Here is a 20,013-nt window from a genome sequence, read left to right on the forward strand (position 1 = left end):
TGTGTGCTCATGGGATCTGAATTTGGTTTTGTCAGTTTTGCGAAGAACAACCCTTTTAACCATTACACCATGCTTCTTTAATTCTTCTGACAAAGAAACTGGTCTTTTTGGTAGCCATTTCCTTGGCTAGAAGGGTATCAGAATTAGCGTCTTTTTCTTGTAAAGAGCCATACTTGATTATCACAAAGACAGGGTGGTGTTGTGTCCTCACCTGACTTTCTTACCTAAGGTAGTGTCAGGATTCCATCTGAATGAAGATGTGGTCCTACCGTCCTTTTTTCCAGATCCGCAGTCCGGGGAAGAGGAGTTGTTACTCTCTCGATGTTGAAAGAGCAGTCAGTATCTATCTGCAGGCAACCGCTCCGATACGAACGTCTGATTGTCCATTTATTCTGCCAGTTGGCCCTAGAAAGGGCCAGGCAGCGTCGAAGTCCACTATTTCTAGATGGATTTGGCAAGTTATTATTCAGGCCTAGGGTATATAAAAGAAGCTTCCTCCTTTTCAGGTTAAAGCGCACTCAACTAGAGCGGTTAGTGCTTCACGAGAAGTGCATCACCAGGCCTTCATGGCTCAGATCTGCAAGGCTGCAACTTGGTCTTCAGTCCATACATTCACTAGATTCTATCAGGTGGATGTAAGAGGGCATGAGGATGCTGCCTTCAGGCGCAGTGTGCTGCAGGCAGCAGTTTAGATCCTCTTGCCCGTTGGCGGTCTATGTATTTTCTGATCTATCTCTCCCTCCCCTCAATTTGGGCATTACTTTAGGACATCCCACTAAGTTATTTCCAAGCCTCTGTGTCCCGTGATGTATGAAAAGAAAATAAGGTTTTCAAATACAGCTTACCTGTAAAATACTTTTCTTGGGAATACATCACGGGACACAGAGCTCCCTCCCTTCTTCGGGATTTTACGTTGGGATACTTATTGCTTTGCTACAAAACTGAGGTACTCTTCATATGGGAGGGATTATATAGGGGAGGAACTCACTTTGTAATTAGCGTTACCAGTGTCCAATCAAGTAATTACCAAGCCTCTGTGTCTTGTGATGTATTCCCAAGAAAAGGATTTTACAGGTAAGCTGTATTAAAAATCCTATTTCTCTTACGTTCACTGACTGACACAGCTCCTTTAGACCATTGGGTTGTTACGCCACCTTCAGCAGAGGACTAGGCAGAACATGTTAACATGTACAAAAAAAACAGAACTTTCTAGTTCCGCCCAAGGGGCGGTCCCTTCAGTAACAACCCCCCAGCCTGCATCCTGAAGCCTCAGTTTTTTTTCTGCCTAATGAAGGAGAAGGACCTAGGAACTCTAGGGGCCCATTGATCCGTGGATTTTTTCTGCAGAAGTGTGCCGGGCCAGCAGTCACCCCATACTGATCGGAGAATGGGTCTGTGATGGAATGTTCTCCAGCTCGTCAGGACTGGTAGGTACAGCTCTCCCTGCCTTGGTGGGACATGCCCCCCCTGGGGGGCTCTCACCTTGGGTGGGGGCTGCACTGGGTGGCTGTGCCCTGGATGTCTGTAATGTCTCTCCCCTGGGTGTCTGGAGGTCTGTGTCTGCTGATCGCTGTAAAGCTGTTTTCCGCCATTTCCTCTGCCTGTTTTTCACTGTTCCTCAATGTACACAGTGCTCGGCGGCCATTTCTGGTGTGACCAGGGAGAAGCATGGTCAGATACCATTTTCTCTGTGATTATGTCCTTTGTACTGGACGCTCGGCGGCCATTTTGTTGAAGCCTAAACATGTTTTTCATGCTCAGCGCTGTTCCGTGAGGCTCAGCACGTCGCGGTTTTCTCTCAAGCATCTGGGAGCTGACACAGGCACACCTAGCTGGACAGCGCAGAACTTGGGGTGGTTAGTCCTGTGGTGGGGGCCCCTCTGCCTGCAGCAATAAGGAGGGTGGGACCATCACTGTCACTAAGTCCCCAACAGGTGGCAGACAGGGTAGGGTCAGCATGGCTTCAGAAACTGGTGTTTCTTCCCCCGAAATCCAGACAATTGCAACTGGTCAGCGGTCCTTAACACATTCGTTGCCAAGATGGAGGCGGTGCATGGGCACAAAGGTGGTAAAAAGCGGCCCAGGCCAAACCCACCCCCTTTTCAGTCCCCAAATACATGATGGTGCGTTACCCCTTTGAGGAGAGCCTTCTCAAAAAATGGTCCGCTTCTACAGTCGTGGACCCCCTAGTATCCAGGTTAAACAAAGTAACCATGATCCCGGTAGAGGGGACTCCTGCCTTTAAGGACCCTACAGACAGGAAGGCCAAGGCAGTGGCCCGTAAATTTTTTACAGTTGTGGGGTCAGCAATGTAACCAGTATTCACAGACAGAGATGGACGAACTTCCGACTGTACGTTTCGCGAATGCGGCCAAAAGTTCGCGAAACGCAAAGTTTGCGGCGGGCCCCATTGACTTCAATGGCAGGCGAACTTTAAAAACCTACAGGTCATATTTCCAGCCACAAAATACTAGCTGTGCACACATAGTCTCACCACATGGCCACTGACATAACACATGTATGAAGTGAATCTGGGATCGACAACTGAGGTCTGTGTGCTCGATTAAATAAATCGTTTATAGAGATATACATGGTCTACTGGTCACATGTGTTGAATTCCTCTGAGATCCATGCCTCATTCATTTTTATAAATGTCAGGTAGTCAACACTGTCATGAGCTAGGCGAGTGCGCTTATCGGTCACGATCCCCCCTGCTCCGCTGAACGTCCTTTCGGACAGGACACTGGACGAGGGGCAAGCCAACAGTTCCATTGCAAATTGGGCAAGCTCTGGCCAGAGGTCAAGCCTGCCCACCCAGTAGTCCAGGGGTTTATCACTCCTCAGAGCGTCCACATCGGCCGTTAACCCGATTTAGTTGGACACCTGTTGGTCTAGGCGTTCCCTGATGCTGGATCCGGATGAGACCTGTCGATGGGTCGGCTGAAAGAATGACCTCATATCAGAAGTCACCAACACATCTTCAAACCGCTCTCTTGCGGGCGCCGTTGGATTGGTACCCACAACTCTTTCTCTGGGAGTGGGAATTCCTCCTCTGCCAGCGCATGCAAAAGCAGAATGCAGCATTTCTCGAAGCAAGGCCTGGAAGTGCTCCATTTTGACAGCCTTCTGTGACGGTGGTAACATTTCCGCCATTTAGTGTTTGTACCGGGGGTCTAAGTACGTTGCCACCCAGTACTGGTCCTTGACCCTTATGGTTTTTATACGGGGGTCCCTGTTAAAACACTGGAGAGGTGTGGGGGCCTGACTCCTGCTCATCATCCAGGATAATGTCGTCCTCGTTCTCCTCTCCCCATCCACGCACAACAACAGGGATCTCAGAAAGGTTTAAAGCATGCTCTTCTTGCTCCTCATCCGCCCCGGCACTATCCTCCTCTGACTCCTCTTCAGACTCCTCTTGTTAACTTGTCTCAGATACAGTAGCCCCCCTGGGAATTCACCCAGCATTGCGACTTCCTCATCTTCCTGCTCCTGCTCCTCCACGGCTTGATCAATGACACGACGCAATGCACGCTCCATAAAGAAGGCATAAGGTACGATGTCACTGATGGCGCAATTGCTGCGACTGACCAGTTTGGTGATCTCATCAAATGGCCGCAGAAGTCTGCATGCGATGCGCATGAGCAGCCACTGGTGCGGTGAAAAAAAAAACAGCTCCCCAGAACCTGTTCTGCCGCAGAGTTCATACAGGTAGATGTTAACTGCACGTTTCTGCTGGAGCAGCCTATCAAGCACATAGAAGGTTGGGTTCCATCGCGTCGGGCAATCGCAAATAAGACGCCTGACCGGCAGATTGCGTCGCCACTGAATGTCAGCAAGGCGAGCCATGGCCGTGTAAGATCTTCTGAAATGGCCCAAGATTTTCCTTGCCTGCCGCAAGATGTCCTGGACCCCAGGGTATTTGACAACAAATCGCTGTACGACCAAGTTTAAGACGTGTGCCATGCATGGCATGTGCGTCATTTTGCCCTGTTTCAATGCGCTAAGCAGATTGGCACTGTTGTCACACACCACTTTACCAACTGTCAAATTGAGTGGTGTTAGCCACTGATCTGCCTGTGAACGCAAAGCTGAAAGGAGTGCAGGGCCAGTGTGGCTCTTGGCTTCCAGGCACAACAGACGCAGCACAGCATGGCAACGTCTCACCTGGCATGTCGAATAGGTTCTGGGGAGCTTGGGCAGTGCAGCGGAAGAGACACTAGCAGCGGAAAAGGAGGAGTCAGCCAGGGAGGAGGATGGAGTAGGAGGAGGAGAAGAAGAGCCAGGCCTGCATGCAATCCGTGTCGGTAAAACCAAATCTACACGGGTGCCACGGGTTACATGCTTGACGGCCGTCAGAAGGTTCACCCAGTGGGCAGTAAAAGTGATATACCTTCCCTGCCCGTGTTTGCTAGACCACGTGTCTGTGGTCAGATGTATCTTGGCACCGACACTGTGTTCCAGAGATGCATTCACTTGCCACTGAACATGGCCATATAGCTCTGGGGTGCCCTTCTGTGAGAAATACTTCCTTCCTGGGACCTTCCATTGTGGTGTTCCAATGGCCACAAATTTTCGAAAGGCCTCCGAGTCCACCAGTTTATATGGCAGTAGTTGGCGGGCTATCAGTTCTGACAAGCCAGCCGTCAACCGTTGGGCAAGAGGGTTATCCGGCATCATCATCTTTTTACGCTCGAACATTTGGCCCACGGAAGCCTGCCTTTTTGCAGAAAAACGTGAGGATGGCATGATGAAATGTGGAGTGGAGGACAATTGTGAGAAGTAGAAGACGAGCCTGGAGTGTGGCTTTGTGGGTGCCGTTGCTCCCACTGGGCTCGCTGATGGCAGCTCGTGTGCCTTCTTAAGGCGGTTGTCCCTAGGTGAGTGTTGGGCTTACCGCGACTTATGCGTTGACTGCAAAGATTTCAGATGGCAACACTATTGTCAGTAGCGGACACGTTAAAAAAAGCCCACGCTGCGGAGCCATGTGCCGGCGTCCTGGAAGCGCCGGATGTGACCGTACATGGTTAATGCCTCGCTCCTGATACATTTGCAGTCTGCTTTGTCCCTCCTGTGCAATCTAAGTTCTCCCTGCTTCTCCTCCCTATCTGCTGGTCCATATCTCCCTCTGAACTCCCCTCCTCTTTCTCTCTTGTGGGCACTCACGTGACATCACTAGACACGTCATCATCGACGTCGCCTTCCCCACTGCTATAATTAGAGATCTCGGAGTAGGCAGCAACAGCAGGGACCAACCTCCTCATTGGGCTGATCTGGGTACTGTCGTCAGACTGCTGAGTGGCGGTTGTTGCTATCTCTTCCTGATCCATATGCCAAGAGTGGCTGCGCATCGGAAATGTCTTGATATGGATCGGAAAGTAATTCCCGTGACTCAAGCGGAAGGTATATGGTGGTGTTGGTGGTAGTGTCTTTGGGGGTGCACACAGCAGAGAGTGAAGAAGAGGGTGCAGATTGAGAGGATGAGGAGGGTGCAGAAGAGTAAGGCTGAGTGAGCCGCTCAACCAAGTCTGGTGCGTCATTTGATGAAATCGCACACACCTTCTGCAAATTGGCACTTTGGCTCAAGCCTGTTACTGGTCTATCACACCAGTTATACTTTTTTTTTATGCGTTTATCACTCTTTGTAGTATCGCTGCAGAACCGCTCAGCAGTCACAATGCTGCACAGTGGAAACGCACTATACTATGCTTTCTATATGTGCAAGTATTTTATACGTGTATTAAACACCTATATACTGCACACCAAATAGTACGCCTATACCAGTCCTTAAAAGGACCTTTGTGGACCTAGTAGCTAGTGATTTGCAGACTGTCCCTCAGACACTACACTGATAAAAGACTGCTGCAGAATATGGCAGCAGTCAGCAGCACAGCCCTGCACCAGCACCCTATATATTGTACACCTATACCAGTCCTTACAAGGACCTTTGTGGACCTAGTAGCTAGTGATTTGCAGACTGTACCTCAGTCACTACACTGATAAAGCACTGCTGCAGAAACCAGCAGTAATCTGCAGCACAGCCCCACACCAGCACCCTATATATTGTACACCTATACCAATCCTTAAAAGGACCTTTGTGGACCTAGTAGCTAGTGATTTGCAGACTGTCCCTCAGTCCCAACACTGAAAAAAGACAGCTGCAGAATCGGGCAGCAGTCAAGTATAGTATTCTTTCTATATTTGGAAGAAAGTATATTATACGTGTACAACCCTATATACTGTACACCTATACCAGTCCTTAAAAGGACCTTTGTGGACCTAATAGTAATAGCTAGTGATTAAACTGACTGTCCCTGCTCCACACAGCGTCCTGTCCCTACACTGACAAAAGATAGCTGCAGAATCAGTCAGCAGTGCACCAGAAGCTTTTTGAAGAACTTTTGAAGAGTGAGGGCCACTTAAGAGACTTAATAACCGGTCACGGGCCACAATGAGCAGACTCTGCTTATGCAGAGTGGACAATTACATAGCCCACTCTACTCTATGGGCCCTCCAATCTGATCTGCTCAGATGGAAGGGAATGGATCCCCTTCTGTTTTTTTTTTTTTTTTTTTTTTTTGCGTTCAGATTGGAGGTAGGCAGGTGTAAACGTACAGTAGTTTGTTTACATCTGCAGGCTCCATAGAGGTGAATAGAGGGTCTAATTGGGTTGGACTGATTGTGTGAAAGGTGTCTTATGCCGCACACACACGATCGGAATTCTCATCAGAAAAAGCTCTGATGGTTTTCCCGACGGAATTCGGCTCAAGCTGTCTTGCCTACACATGGTCACATAAAATTCCGATCATTTATAACGCGGTGACGTACAACACGTACGACGTAACTAGAAAGAGGAAGTTCAATAGTCAGTAGCCAATAGCTTCTGTCTTGTAGTTGAATCTGAGCATGCGTGATTTTTGTCATGTCGGAATTGCATATAAGCGATCGGAATTACCGATAGAACGTTTTTCCGTCTGGAAAATTGAGAACATGCTATCAATTTTTGGCTGGCAGAAATTCGGACAGCTAAATTCCGATGGAGCATACACACGGTCGCATTTTCCGATGAAAAGCTCTCATCTGTCTTTTTCTGGCTGGAATTCTGACCGTGTGTACGCGGCATAAGCTTGCTTTCGAGCTGATGCGCTGGGGTTTACCACAGTGCAGTGAACCTGTAGCTTTTCTGTGGGTTAGCTGTACTTTGCCATAGGTTTCTATTATATCCTGCAGGTGAAGTGCACTTTCTGAAAGCATACCAAATCGGCAGGTAATAACAGAAGTCTATGGCTCAGTGCATGTAACCTGCAGGTGCACTGCGCTGCACCTGCAAATCGGTTTTAACCACTTTCAGACCGGACCATTTTGCTGGTAAATGACCAGAGGTCTTTTTACACTTTGGCACTGCGCTGCTTTAACTGGTAATTGCGCGGTCATGCAATGTTGTACCCAAACAAAATTTGCGTCCTTTTCTTCCCACAAATAGAGCTTTCTTTTGATGGTATTTGATTGCCTCTGCGATTTTTATTTTTTGCGATATAAACGTAAAAAGACCGCAAATTTTGAAAAAAAATGATATTTTCTACTTTTTGTTATTAGAAAAATCCAATAAACTCAATTTTAGTCATACATTTAGGACAAAATGTATTCAGCCACATGTCTTTGGTAAAAAAAAAGTCAATAATTGTATATTTATTGGTTTGCGCAAAAGTTGTCACATCTACAAACTAAGGTACGTTTTCTGGAATTTACGCAGCTTTTAGTTTACGACTGCCTATCTCATTTCTTGAGGTGCTAAAATGACAGGGCAGTACAAAACCCCCCCAAATGACCCCATTTTGGAAAGTAGACCCCCTAAGGAAATTGATAAGAGGCATGTTGAGCCCATTGAATATTTTATTTTTTTGCCTCAAGCGATTGAATAATGACAAAAAAAAAATTCTTTTTTTTTTTTTACACAAAGTTGTCACTAAATGATATATTGCTCACACATGCTATGGGCGTATGTGAAATGACACCCCAAAATAAATTCTGCTGCTTCTCCTGAGTACGGGGATACCACATATGTGGGACTTTTTGGGAGCCTAGCCGCGTACAGGGCCCCGAAAACCAAGCACCGCCTTCAGGCTTTCTAAGGGCGTAAATTTTTGATTTCACGCCTCACTACCTATTACAGTTTTGAAGGCCATAAAATGCCAAGATGGCACAAAACCCCCACAAATGACCCCATTTTAGAAAGTAGACACCCCAAGCTATTTGCTGAGAGGCATGTTGAGTCCATGGAATATTTTATATTTTGCCACAAGTTGCGGGAAAATTACAAACTTTTTTTTTTTTTTTTTTTTTTTCACAAAGTTGTCACTAAATGATATATTGCTCATGCATGCCATGGGCATATGTGAAATGACACCCCAAAATAAATTCTGCTGCTTCTCCTGAGTACGGGGATACCACATATGTGGGACTTTTTGGGAGCCTAGCCGCGTACGGGGCCCCGAAAACCAAGCACCGCCTTCAGGCTTTCTAAGGGCGTAATTTTTTGAGTTCACTTCTCACTACCTATTACAGTTTTGAAGGCCATAAAATGCCAAGATGGCACAAAACCCCCACAAATGACCCCATTTTAGAAAGTAGACACCCCAAGCTATTTGCTGAGAGGCATGTTGAGTCCATGGAATATTTTATATTTTGCCACAAGTTGCGGGAAAATTACAAACTTTTTTTTTTTTTCACAAAGTTGTCACTAAATGATATATTGCTCACGCATGCCATGGGCATATGTGAAATGACACCCCAAAATAAATTCTGCTGCTTCTCCTGAGTACGGGGATACCACATATGTGGGACTTTTTGGGAGCCTAGCCGCGTACGGGGCCCCAAAAACCAAGCACCGCCTTCAGGCTTTCTAAGGGCGTTACAGTTTTGAAGGCCATAAAATGCCAAGATGGCACAAACCCCCCCCCCCAAATGACCCCATTTTAGAAAGTAGACACCCCTAAATTTAGGGGTACACTAGTGAGACTAGGTAATAAATGGCGGGTGCCCTGAAACTATAAAAAAATAACTAACCAACCAGCGTCACCTGTAACAGTTATATGGTGATCACTGGTGAAAGGGTTAACTAGGGGGCAATCAGGGGGCTTTATGCGGTAGTATATGGGGGTCCCTGGCGCTATAAAAAGCTGCGGCGAACCTAAATACCTACCTGCCTAACTAGCGTCACCTGTGACACTAATACAGCGATCAGAAAAACGATCGCTTATTAGGCTGGGTTCACACTGGAGCGATGCGGGAACGCCACGAATGCGCGGCGGGTTCCCGCATCGCATGCCTCCCGGCGGCAGTTATGCCCTATGCGAACTGCTGGGAGTGTCAGTGAAATGTTAATGACACCCCCAGATCAGTTCGCATATCGCAGTGCGATCTGCAAACTTGGATCGCATGGTGTGAACACCCATGCGATCCGATTCTGCTGCGGACCAAAAAAAGGGTCCCGTGCGAGTTTGCGGCGGGTGCGGCGGGTGCGACACGAATTCAGCCATACTATCTGTATAGCTGAACTCGAATCGCACAGAGATCGGATGTGATTTGCACTGCAGTGCGGTGCGAATCACATCCGTTCTCATAAACCGCTGCAATGTGAACCCAGCCTTAGTGACACTGGCGACGGGGGGTGATCACGGGGTTAAACCTTTATTGGGGGGGTTAGGGGGGTACCTTAGAACTAAAGGGGGCTAACCCTAACTGCCCTAACAGTTATTAGTCACAAATGACACCTGCCGGGTGATCAGGGGGTTAAACCTTTATTAGGTAATAAATGGCGGGTGCCCTGAAACTATAAAAAAATAACTAACCAACCAGCGTCACCTGTAACAGTTATATGGTGATCACTGGTGAAAGGGTTAACTAGGGGGCAATCAGGGGGCTTTATGCGGTAGTATATGGGGGTCCCTAGCGCTATAAAAAGCTGCGGCGAACCTAAATACCTACCTGCCTAACTAGCGTCACCTGTGACACTAATACGGCGATCAGAAAAATGATCGCTTATTAGGCTGGGTTCACACTGGAGCGATGCGGAAACGCCGCGAATCCGCGGCGGGTTCCCGCATCGCATGCCTCCCGGCGGCAGTTCACACTGCCCTATGCGAACTGCTGGGAGTGTCAGTGAAATGTTACTGACACCCCCAGATCAGTTCGCATATCGCAGTGTGATCTGCAAACTCGGATCGCATGGTGTGAACACCCATGCGATCCGATTCTGCTGCGGGCCAAAAAAAGGGTCCCGTGCGAATTTGCGGCGGGTGCGGCGGGTGTGGCGGGTGCGGCGGGTGCGGCGAATGGCTGAACTCGAATCGCACAGAGATCGGATGTGATTTGCACTGCAGTGCGGTGCGAATCACATTCGTTCTCATAAACCGCTGCAATGTGAACCCAGCCTTAGTGACACTGGCGACGGGGGGTGATCACGGGGTTAAACCTTTATTGGGGGGGTTAGGGGGGTACATTAGAACTAAAGGGGGCTAACCCTAACTGCCCTAACAGTTATTACAGTCACAAATGACACCAATGCAAAAAAAAAAAAAAAAAAAATGACATTGGTGTCACTGTGACTGGGGGGCAGGGGTAATTGGGGGGGTGATCGGGGGGTAAAGGGGGGGTGTGAGTGTGCCTGGCATGTTCTACTGTGTGTGGGATGTGTTGGTGCAACTCACTGATCCGCTCTCCTCCGTGTCGGAACGAAAAATACCGACACGGAGGAGAGAATACATCACTTCCTCTCCTGTGTTTACATTACAGGAGAGGAAGTGATGTCACCGGGGATTTCCATTCGTCGGGAGCGATCGCGAGGGGGTGGCCATGAATGAATGGCCGTCCCCTCGTCCGGGATCGCTCCCGAACGAAAACCGACCGCCGCAGGCACCGGGCGGGGGCCCGATCGGGCCCCCGACCCGCGGGAGGCAAATCACGTACATCTACGTGCTTATGCCTGCCCGTGCCATTCTGCCGACGTACATCGGCGTGAGGCGGTCGGCAAGTGGTTAAAGCAGCTCAGTAAGCACTGAAGAACAGATATGCCCTGATATACATTGTGATTTTAGTAATAAACTTACCTATAATAACAGTCTTCCGTTCAGGTACCGCTGACTGTTGCTGTCCCAGACAGAGTGCATTTGGTATCACTCCGCTTGTGACAAGAGGCAGCGCTTCACAGGAAGCAGTGCCTTATGCCTCTCTGCTTCGCAGCCACTTGTGTCCCCTACCGCCAACTTCATTCACAACACTGATGCTCTGAGATTGCCAACCAGCCATCCCAGATCAGGAGTTCACGGGCCACGTCAGAGGATTCCGCGGGCCACTGGTTGGGCACCTCTGCTGTACACCTATACCAGTCCTTAAAAGGACCTTTGTGGACCTAATAGTAATAGCTAGCTAGTGATAAAACTGACTGTCCCTGCTGCACACAGCGTCCTGTCCCTCCCTACACTGACAAAAGACAGGCTGCTGCAATCACCAGCACAGCAGTGCACTGAACCCTATATAATGTACTACACCTATACCAGTCCTTAAAAGGACTTTTGTGGACCTAATAGCTAGTGATTTGTGTCAATACAGTCTCTCCCTGCTCCACACAGCATCCTGTCCCTAAACTGACATAAGACAGAATGTAAAATGGCCGCCAGATCAGGTCTGTTTATAAGGTAGGGGGAATGTCCAATTGTCCATGTGCTGAAATATCCCAATTGGTTGTCCTGTACCCCATGATGGATGTGTCATCATGGGTCAAAGTTCTTTCACACTGTAAACACATATGTCCGCCAGGGCGAATCGCGAACACGCCAAATTCGCAGCGAACTGACCGCCGGGCGAACAGTTCGGCCATCCCTATTCACAGACACTTACTGAGTGGGAAAAACATTTGCACCGTGAATTGGGGGAGCAACAGGCTTCCCCTGTCCTTTGGGAGTTTGCAGCCCGGTGGACCTCTCGGCTGTCCGACCAATGGGTCTGCGATCTGATTTCCTCTGGCTACAAGGTAGTTCTTCTCTTGGCCACCAAACAGATTCTTCCCCTCCAGTATACCCTTACTCCCAGCTCGCCGGGAGGCCCTAATGGGAGGTGGTAAGGGACCTGCTGAGTCGCGGGGTGATAGTACCTGTTCCAGAGCCAGAAAGATTCCAGGGGTTCTACTCCAATCTGTTTGGATGTACCCCTTCCTTTTTTGGGGACTACAATCTTGAACTTAAAAGCCCTAATTGCTTTGTAAAAGTACAGAGTGTCAGAATGGAATCCGTTCGCTCAGTAGTCGCTGCACTCCATCAAGGGGACTCCCTGTCCTTTGGACATCCAGGATGCGTACCTGCACATACCTATATGCCTACGTCATCAGAATTTTCTGCGATTTGCAGTCTGGGAAGCCCACTACCAGTTTGTGGCTCTCCCCTTTGGCTTGGCATCAGCCCCCCCCCCCCCCCCCCCGAATCTTTACCAAGGTATTGGCTCCAGTTTTGGCGTTGCTGCAGCAACGTGGGATCGCGATCCTAGGCTACCTAGACGATCTCCTCCTGAGAGCATCTTCCGCCTCAGAATTAGAGGAGGATGTGGCGATCACCATGCAGACCCTGCAGGAATTTGGGTGGCTGTTGAACCTAAAAAAGTCGGTGAGCATACCGACTTAGCGCTTGGAGTACCTAGGCTTGCTGCTGGACTCCATGGAAGCAAGAGTTTTTCTCCTTTCAGACAAGCTGCAGACTCTCAGAGCCGCTGTAAAACTGTTGATGAACCGCAGGTGGTCGTCGCTACGCTTTTGCATGCAAGTCCTGGGACTCATGGTGTCCTCCTTCGAGGCAGTATCGTATGCCCAGTTTCGCACCAGAGTCTTGCAGAAGGAGATTTCGGAAGTCAGACTCCTTGTTTGTTTCAGTGGCTGGTCCGAAAAAAGGCATGGTGGTCTCGTCGGCCACCATTGCCAGGTGAATCAGACAGATTGTGGTTCAGGCCTATGCCTTGAAGGGGCAGGTGCCCCCCTTTCCGGTCATGGCCCATTCCACCAGGGCAATTGAAACTTCTTGGGCCTTCTGACATCAAGTGTCTGTCGCTCAAGTGTGTAAAGTGGCGACTTGGTCGTCTGTTCACATCTTTACAAAATTTTACAAGGTAGATGTCAGTGCATCAGCTGATGGCTGTTTCGGCCGCAAAGTTTTGCAGGTAGCCGTATAATTTGCAATTGCACTTATTTTTTTTCTGGTTTTCTGTCAAGAAACACAGTTACATTTAAGTAAATGCACTGTTGCATCGTTACCGCAAGTTCTGATGCAGTTAGATAAGGTGCTGACTCCCAGGCTGAGGAGCACTCTGTTTTGTGGGTGACGTTTTTATGCTGTTTCCCACATTCTTTTTTGTGGGTGACGTTTTTATGCTATTTCCCACCCCTTGTTTTGACACTGCTTGGGGATGTCCCGATGATCTAAGTAAAGGAGCTGTGTCAGTCAGTGAAAATAGGATTTTTTGTACTCACCGTAAAATCCTTTTCTCTGTAGTTCACTGACTGACACAGCACCCTCCCCTCCTATTTTTTACGTTATACTGCTTGTTGACCTACTGAGGCTGCAGGATGTAGGCTGGGAGGTTGCTACTGAAGGGACCGCCCCTTGGGCGGAACTAGAAAGTTCTGTTGTACATGTTAACATGTTCTGCCTAGTTCTCTCCTGAAGGTGTCGTAACAACCCGATGGTCTAAGTAAAGGAGCTGTGTCAGTCAGTGAACTACAGAGAAAAGGATTTTAAGGTGAGTACAAAAAAATCCTATTTTTCTTGAGGCAGATTCAGCAGTGTTCCAGGCCAGCAAGGGAGAAATTCCATAGAGGGTATTAAGGCTACATTCACACTGGTAAACTGGTACTTTGTTTGCATCCAGCAGCATTCACCACAGGTAATCCTTGGCTGTGCAGAGAGCTGCGGATAACAGCAGCTGCCGGTGACCTGTCATTATAGTAAACAGGGCTGGCAGCCACATATGACCGCTGAGGGCCACAACAGGAACTGTCAATAAAATTCGCACCAGCCTTAATCGCCGGTAAGAATGTAGTGTCTCTTGATTGATTCAGCTGCTTGCAGTGTGTTGGCAGCTGAAGAATAGTCCATGTCAAATCAGCTCTTGTTTACACCAGTGCGGATTTAAAATCGTGTGCAATTTGAACCTCAGATTTCATTGCAAGTCATAATGAAATCAAAAAAATAAGTAGTGCAGGAACCTTCATCTTGAGTTGCAACAATTTGAACTTGTCATGCAATTTTTAACTGTCAAATCACATGACAAATCGCACTGACGTAAAACGTGTTTCATTTGCATTATTCTATTTTTGTTCAATTTCCATAAATATTCCAGTGAAGGCAATTATACTGTTTCAGAACACCTCTAATTAAAGGGACATCTTTCAGAGTAAAAAAAAATATATTAGTGAAGTTGATGCAACACTGATATGCAGACATTATTCTGGTGCTAAAAGGTCAATTTTTCCTTTTCATTTTTTCTCTTAGCATGATGAAATGTGCAGCCAAGTGCTGACTCTGGATCTCACAGTCTATGAAGATGATGAAGACTCTGAAAGTGACGGAAGAATGTAAAAGATGGGTTATTCCTTTAAACCATTAGTATTCAGCACTTAGTTCACACAGCAAGAATTGTGCTTGTTCTTTTTACATGAATTGTAAAAATATGCTAGGTGATCTGCCATGAAATGCCTCTCTTCCAGTTTTATCAGCATTGAGCGACAGGCTTTGGATATTATACTTGTATAGTTTAATTTTGTTGAAAACGTTACATAAGGCAATAATCTAATTGGGCACAAAGCATGCTACTAGCTCTACGAGTAAGGGCAGGGAAACCAGCTACTGTGACTGACTTCCATGACTTCCTTTTCCAGTGCTGAAAAGCCTGTCACAGAGGCTGCTATTGCTGTCTTTTCCTTCTGAAAATGCTAGTTACCCAGCTGTCATGCTGACCTAAGAGCTTGTGAACATGTGCCAAAACTATGCAAATTAAAGTATTAGAGATTTGTAACAAGCAGTAAATTTGCCTAAATTCAAATCTTTACTGACCTCTCTAGCTGCAGGTTATGTGAAATAATTCATCCTAAAGGTTCATAGCAGACTTGCTTTAAAGCTATTTTACTGATTGTTATGAATATCTAAATATTGGCTATGTGGACAGATGTACATATTTACTTACATGAAGTAGCAGAGATGGCAGTTCAGAAGCTGTGTTTCATCTGAATTGTGTTTTCTTCAAGTGCAGCATGTCCTATTGTGATGCATTTATATTGCAGGCGAATAATACATTTTGCATTCAATGCATGCATTTAAGCAGCAATACATTTGAATGGTAAAGGCTGTGTCTGACCACACCAGTCTACATGAGCACTGATAATGGCCACATGATCACTTTCCTTTTTTAGTCACTGACCTGAAAAATGGATGCAGATAAGGACTCACTGCTCGCTTCTCTTCAGTATTCTTGATCAACACGCTTGTCTGGGGTCAGTGACTCAAAAAGCATTGAAGCCACAGGATCAGCAAAACAACCAGACAGTTAGCATTTTTAGGAGGTCAGTAATGGCATCTACCATATTTATTTTCTGACAACTTTACGAATAACCGATTTTTGGAACCGGTGATAATCCTAGAGCTGGTACATCATGGGTGTGCTGTGCCCTGGAACTCATGTCTGGGAAAGTGGTAAATACAGTTAATAGTAAAAAAAAAATGTTTCCCTGCTCAGGGTCATGCTTTGTATCAAGCAGCCCCAGTTTTCAAGGTGTAAGAACAACTGCACTGAGATTAAAGCATCAGAATGAGCAATACCAACATACCTGGGTCGTATCACTAATTTTGCCTTCACCATAGATGGCTATATAACTTACAGTACATGCTGCTGACTGCTGCCATGCAGGGGGACTGCCCAAATCTCATCTCTGGGCACCCACAAGGACCACAGTTCTTTCCTGACTGCCAACAGCAACTTGTGATGGTTGCCGTATATCTTCATTCTTTAATAAAGAGCTTGCGGATTTGTGAGGTTATACCATATTAGATTTTTGTGTGTGTCTGAAGAATATCAGTTGCAAATTGGATTAATGACAGTTGAGAAGCCAAATATGTATTTGTGTGACCGTATAAAAATGTTATTGAACTAAAACGGACTATAAGAGAAGCATCAGATTGCTGCCTTTCTCTGACTCCATTACTGCATAATAGCCCTAGGGCAGTGATATCTCGCATAATGAGGCAGAATAGGTACAACCTCTTGGCCTTGGAACTAGTATTATAGCCTGGGAGGCAGAGAGTGACATTCATCTAAGGCCAGCCATAGATGGATCACATTTCTTTCCTGCTGCCACTGGAGAGACTGTGTTGACAGCGGAATCCCTCCCCCCAAGCCATTGTGTTCACAAAACACAATGATTATTGCTACAGGCTATAACAGCTGCTTGCAATAATCACATGTATAATCCATCAAGCTGGTTGTACCCAAATTGATCGATCAACTTTGGTACATTCAGCCTGCCCATAAATGATTTGAGTCTCTGCTGATTCCTACTGACCTGGCTGAGTTTCTAGATTGGCTTTACATTATCCAGAATGAAAGAAAAGGATAGTGTGTGTGCTGCACAAAGCAACAGTTTGACTGCCATTTTGTTCCACAAACATTTCTATATCTGATTGGTTGCTTTGAACACCAGACAACCCTTTTCTATTCTTTATTATTCCTTGGTTTTGTTTGGTGTCGTCTAAGAACTGACTGACCTAAAACCCTGCAGCTCTGTTTCACCCGTTTGTCTCAAGAATAAGCTTCCATAGGAGAAAATGGAGACCATGTGTCTACTGTAATGTTTCTTTTTAACCTGTTAAAATTGAAAATGTTCTGCTACTTTGGTAGTTGTTGTTACCATAAAAAATTGTTAATTAAATGGTTGAGCATCTCTGCTGTGTGGTTTGTTTGAGAAACTATATCGGGCAATGATAGCCTATCCCCATATCAAACGGCATGCAAAATTGTGTGCAGAATGTCCCAACATCAGCACTTGATTTGTATCATAAAGCTGACTTGGCAAGATCATTGTTGAGTGATTTAAAGCTGACCTTCATCCAAACCGCAAAATTTTAATTTTAAAGTTAGAACCCCTAAAATGTGACCTTTTCAAACTGCAGATGTATTCTGTTCAGCCACTGTTTGGCAACTCTTGTGAAGTCCAGGCTAAAACCAAGATTAAAATGGCTCCCACCCCTTGTCTAATACTTAATACTAACTAGCCTGTAGAAGGAAGATGCATTTACTTACCTATTCTCAGGGGGTTCTGGTCCAGTCACATGCTGGACTCCCAGTGGCCTGCTTCAGGGGGACAGCCATAGCCATATGGATGCCCTATAGTAAGCCTATGGGTGATATCACTGCCCAGGCATTGCATCCGTTGTCGTCGTTCTCTCCTCTCCCCTGAAGCCGGCCGCTGAAGAGATCACATGACCCAAAATTCTCTGAGAATAGGTAAGTATATCCATATTTCTTTTACAGGGTAGTTGGTATAGGAGTTAGAAGGGGATGGGAGCCATGGACTAGCCTGGACTTCTACTTTAACATTATACATCCAAAGAGTAACAGCGCCACACAATAATACAGCCCTGCAACTTCCTGTGTTAACCGACTACTTATTGAACTATCTGCAACTTCCTGTGTCACCTGTCTGCTCATTGGACAATATAACCTACACATGCCTTATTATCTCCCTCTCTAGTGCCTGAAAACATGTTTACCTGGCAGCACTGTGCAATTTGATTGGCTCACATTTCAGACATTCCTACTGTCAATGTGAATTCTGCGGTTTAGAGAATTGAGAAAAACTATAAAGATACATTTTGGGCAATTTTATTGCAGTATTTTAAAATACATGTATTTTTTTTTTTTCATGGATTTATAACCTAAGGGTGCCAATTCAGCTTCAGCATGAATTTCTATTTTCGCGAGGAACTGTGTAGATCATTTTTACAGCTTATCACTTATTTTCTTTTGCATCTCAAAATGACCAAAGACATATAGAAAATTAACAAAGCTGTGCTGAAAACAGGTTTACAGCAACATTTTCGAAGATAGACTTGATGTGCTTAGTCTGCCTATCTATATAGCTGTAAACTCAACAGGCCATTTCAATGTGGGCCCCAAAGTGCAGGGCCGAGAGATTTAGCCATACAGAAGGAGCACTTTACAAATAATTGTGGATAAACTGAATATCTTTATACTTGTGTGAGATGTATGTGCGACTGGTACATTGTTGGTAGATTTAGAATGCCTTAGCAGTTGGATTACCTAAAATCGAGAAAGGAGATCCTGTCTAGACTGCATTCATTTTGTAGTAGGACCTTGTGTTGTATGAGTAACAGCTACACTTGGAAATGCATATATAAATGATAGTCTGGTCATTTATCTGATATTTGTGCAGCGTAGATGATCTGTGCTATATCCTACAAATTCTGAAGATGAAGCGACATCTACCGTGCCTTGCGAAAGTATTCGGCCCCCTTGAACTTTTCAACCTTTTGCCACATTTCAGGCTTCAAACATAAAGATATAACATTTTTATTTTTTGTGAAGAATCACCAACAAGTGGGACACAATTGTGAAGTGGAACAAAATCTATTGGATATTTTAAACTTTTTTAGCAAATAAAAAACTGAAAAGTGGTGCGTGCTAAATTATTCGGCCCCTTTACTTTCAGTGCAGCAAACTCACTCCAGAAGTTCAGCGAGGATCTCTGAATGATCCAATGTTGTCCTAAATGACTGATGGTGATAAATAGAATCCACCTGTGTGTAATCAAGTCTCTGTATAAATGCACCTGCTCTGTGATAGTCTCAGGGTTCTGTTGAAAGCGCAGAGAGCATCATGAAGACCAAGGAACACACCAGGCAGGTCCGTAATACTTTTGTGGAGAAGTTTAAAGCCGGATTTGGATACAAAAAGATTTCCCAAGCTTTAAACATCCCAAGGAGCACTGTGCAAGCGATAATTTTGAAATGGAAAGAGTATCAGACCACTGCAAATCTACCAAGACCTGGCCGTCCCTCTAAACTTTCAGCTCAGACAAGGAGAAGACTGATCAGAGATGCAGCCAAGAGGCCCATGATCACTCTGGATGAACTGCAGAGAACTACAGCTGAGGTGGGAGAGTCTGTCCATAGGACAACAATCAGTCGTACACTGCACAAATCTGGCCTTTATGGAAGAGTGGCAAGAAGAAAGCCATTTCTCAAAGATATCCATAAAAAGTCTTGTCTAAAGTTTGCCACAAGCCACCTGGGAGACACACCAAACATGTGGAAGAAGGTGCTCTGGTCAGATGAAACAAAAATCGAAATTTTTGCCCACAATGTAAAACGATATGTTTGGTGTAAAAGCAACACAGCTCATCACCCTCAACACACCATCCCCACTGTCAAACATGGTGGTGGCAGCATCATGATTTGGGCCTGCTTTTCTTCAGCAGGGACAGGGAAGATGGTTAAAATTGAGGGGAAGATGGATGCAGCCAAATACAGGACCATTCTGGATGAAAACCTGTTGGAGTCTGCAAAAGACCTGAAACTGGGACGGAGATTTATCTTCCAACAAGACAATGATCCCAAACATACAGCAAAATCTACAAAGGAATGGTTCACAAATAAACGTATCCAGGTGTTAGAATGGCCAAGTCAAAGTCCAGACCTGAATCCAATCGAGAATCTGTGGAAAGAGCTGAAAACTGCTGTTCACAAACGCTCTCCATCCAACCACACTGAGCTCGAGCTGTTTTGCAAGGAAGAATGGGCAAGAATTTCAGTCTCTCGATGTGCAAAACTGATAGAGACATACCCCAAGCGACTTGCAGCTGTAATCGCAGCAAAAGGTGGCTCTACAAAGTATTAACGCAAGGGGGCCGAATAATTTTGCACGCCCCACTTTTCATTTTTTTATTAGTTAAAAAAAGTTTCA

General features: G+C 46.1%; 1 protein-coding gene across 1 annotated transcript in view; it reads left to right on the forward strand.

Moving 5' to 3' along the window:
• SMC1B (structural maintenance of chromosomes 1B) overlaps positions 1-16,972 on the forward strand; it is a 255,680-nt gene extending 238,708 nt beyond the window's left edge. Inside the window, exon 25 of the mRNA XM_077469356.1 lies at positions 14,532-16,972. Coding sequence (XP_077325482.1) covers positions 14,532-14,618 — 87 coding nt within the window. The 3' untranslated portion in view covers positions 14,619-16,972. The remainder of the gene's footprint in view (positions 1-14,531) is intronic.
• The last annotated feature ends 3,041 nt before the right edge of the window (positions 16,973-20,013 follow it).

The sequence above is a fragment of the Lithobates pipiens genome, unplaced genomic scaffold (genome assembly GCF_037356315.1).
Source record: "Lithobates pipiens isolate NorthernLeopardFrog02 unplaced genomic scaffold, aLitPip1_a1.2 Scaffold_8, whole genome shotgun sequence".
In the NCBI taxonomy this organism is placed as follows: Eukaryota; Metazoa; Chordata; class Amphibia; order Anura; family Ranidae; genus Lithobates; species Lithobates pipiens.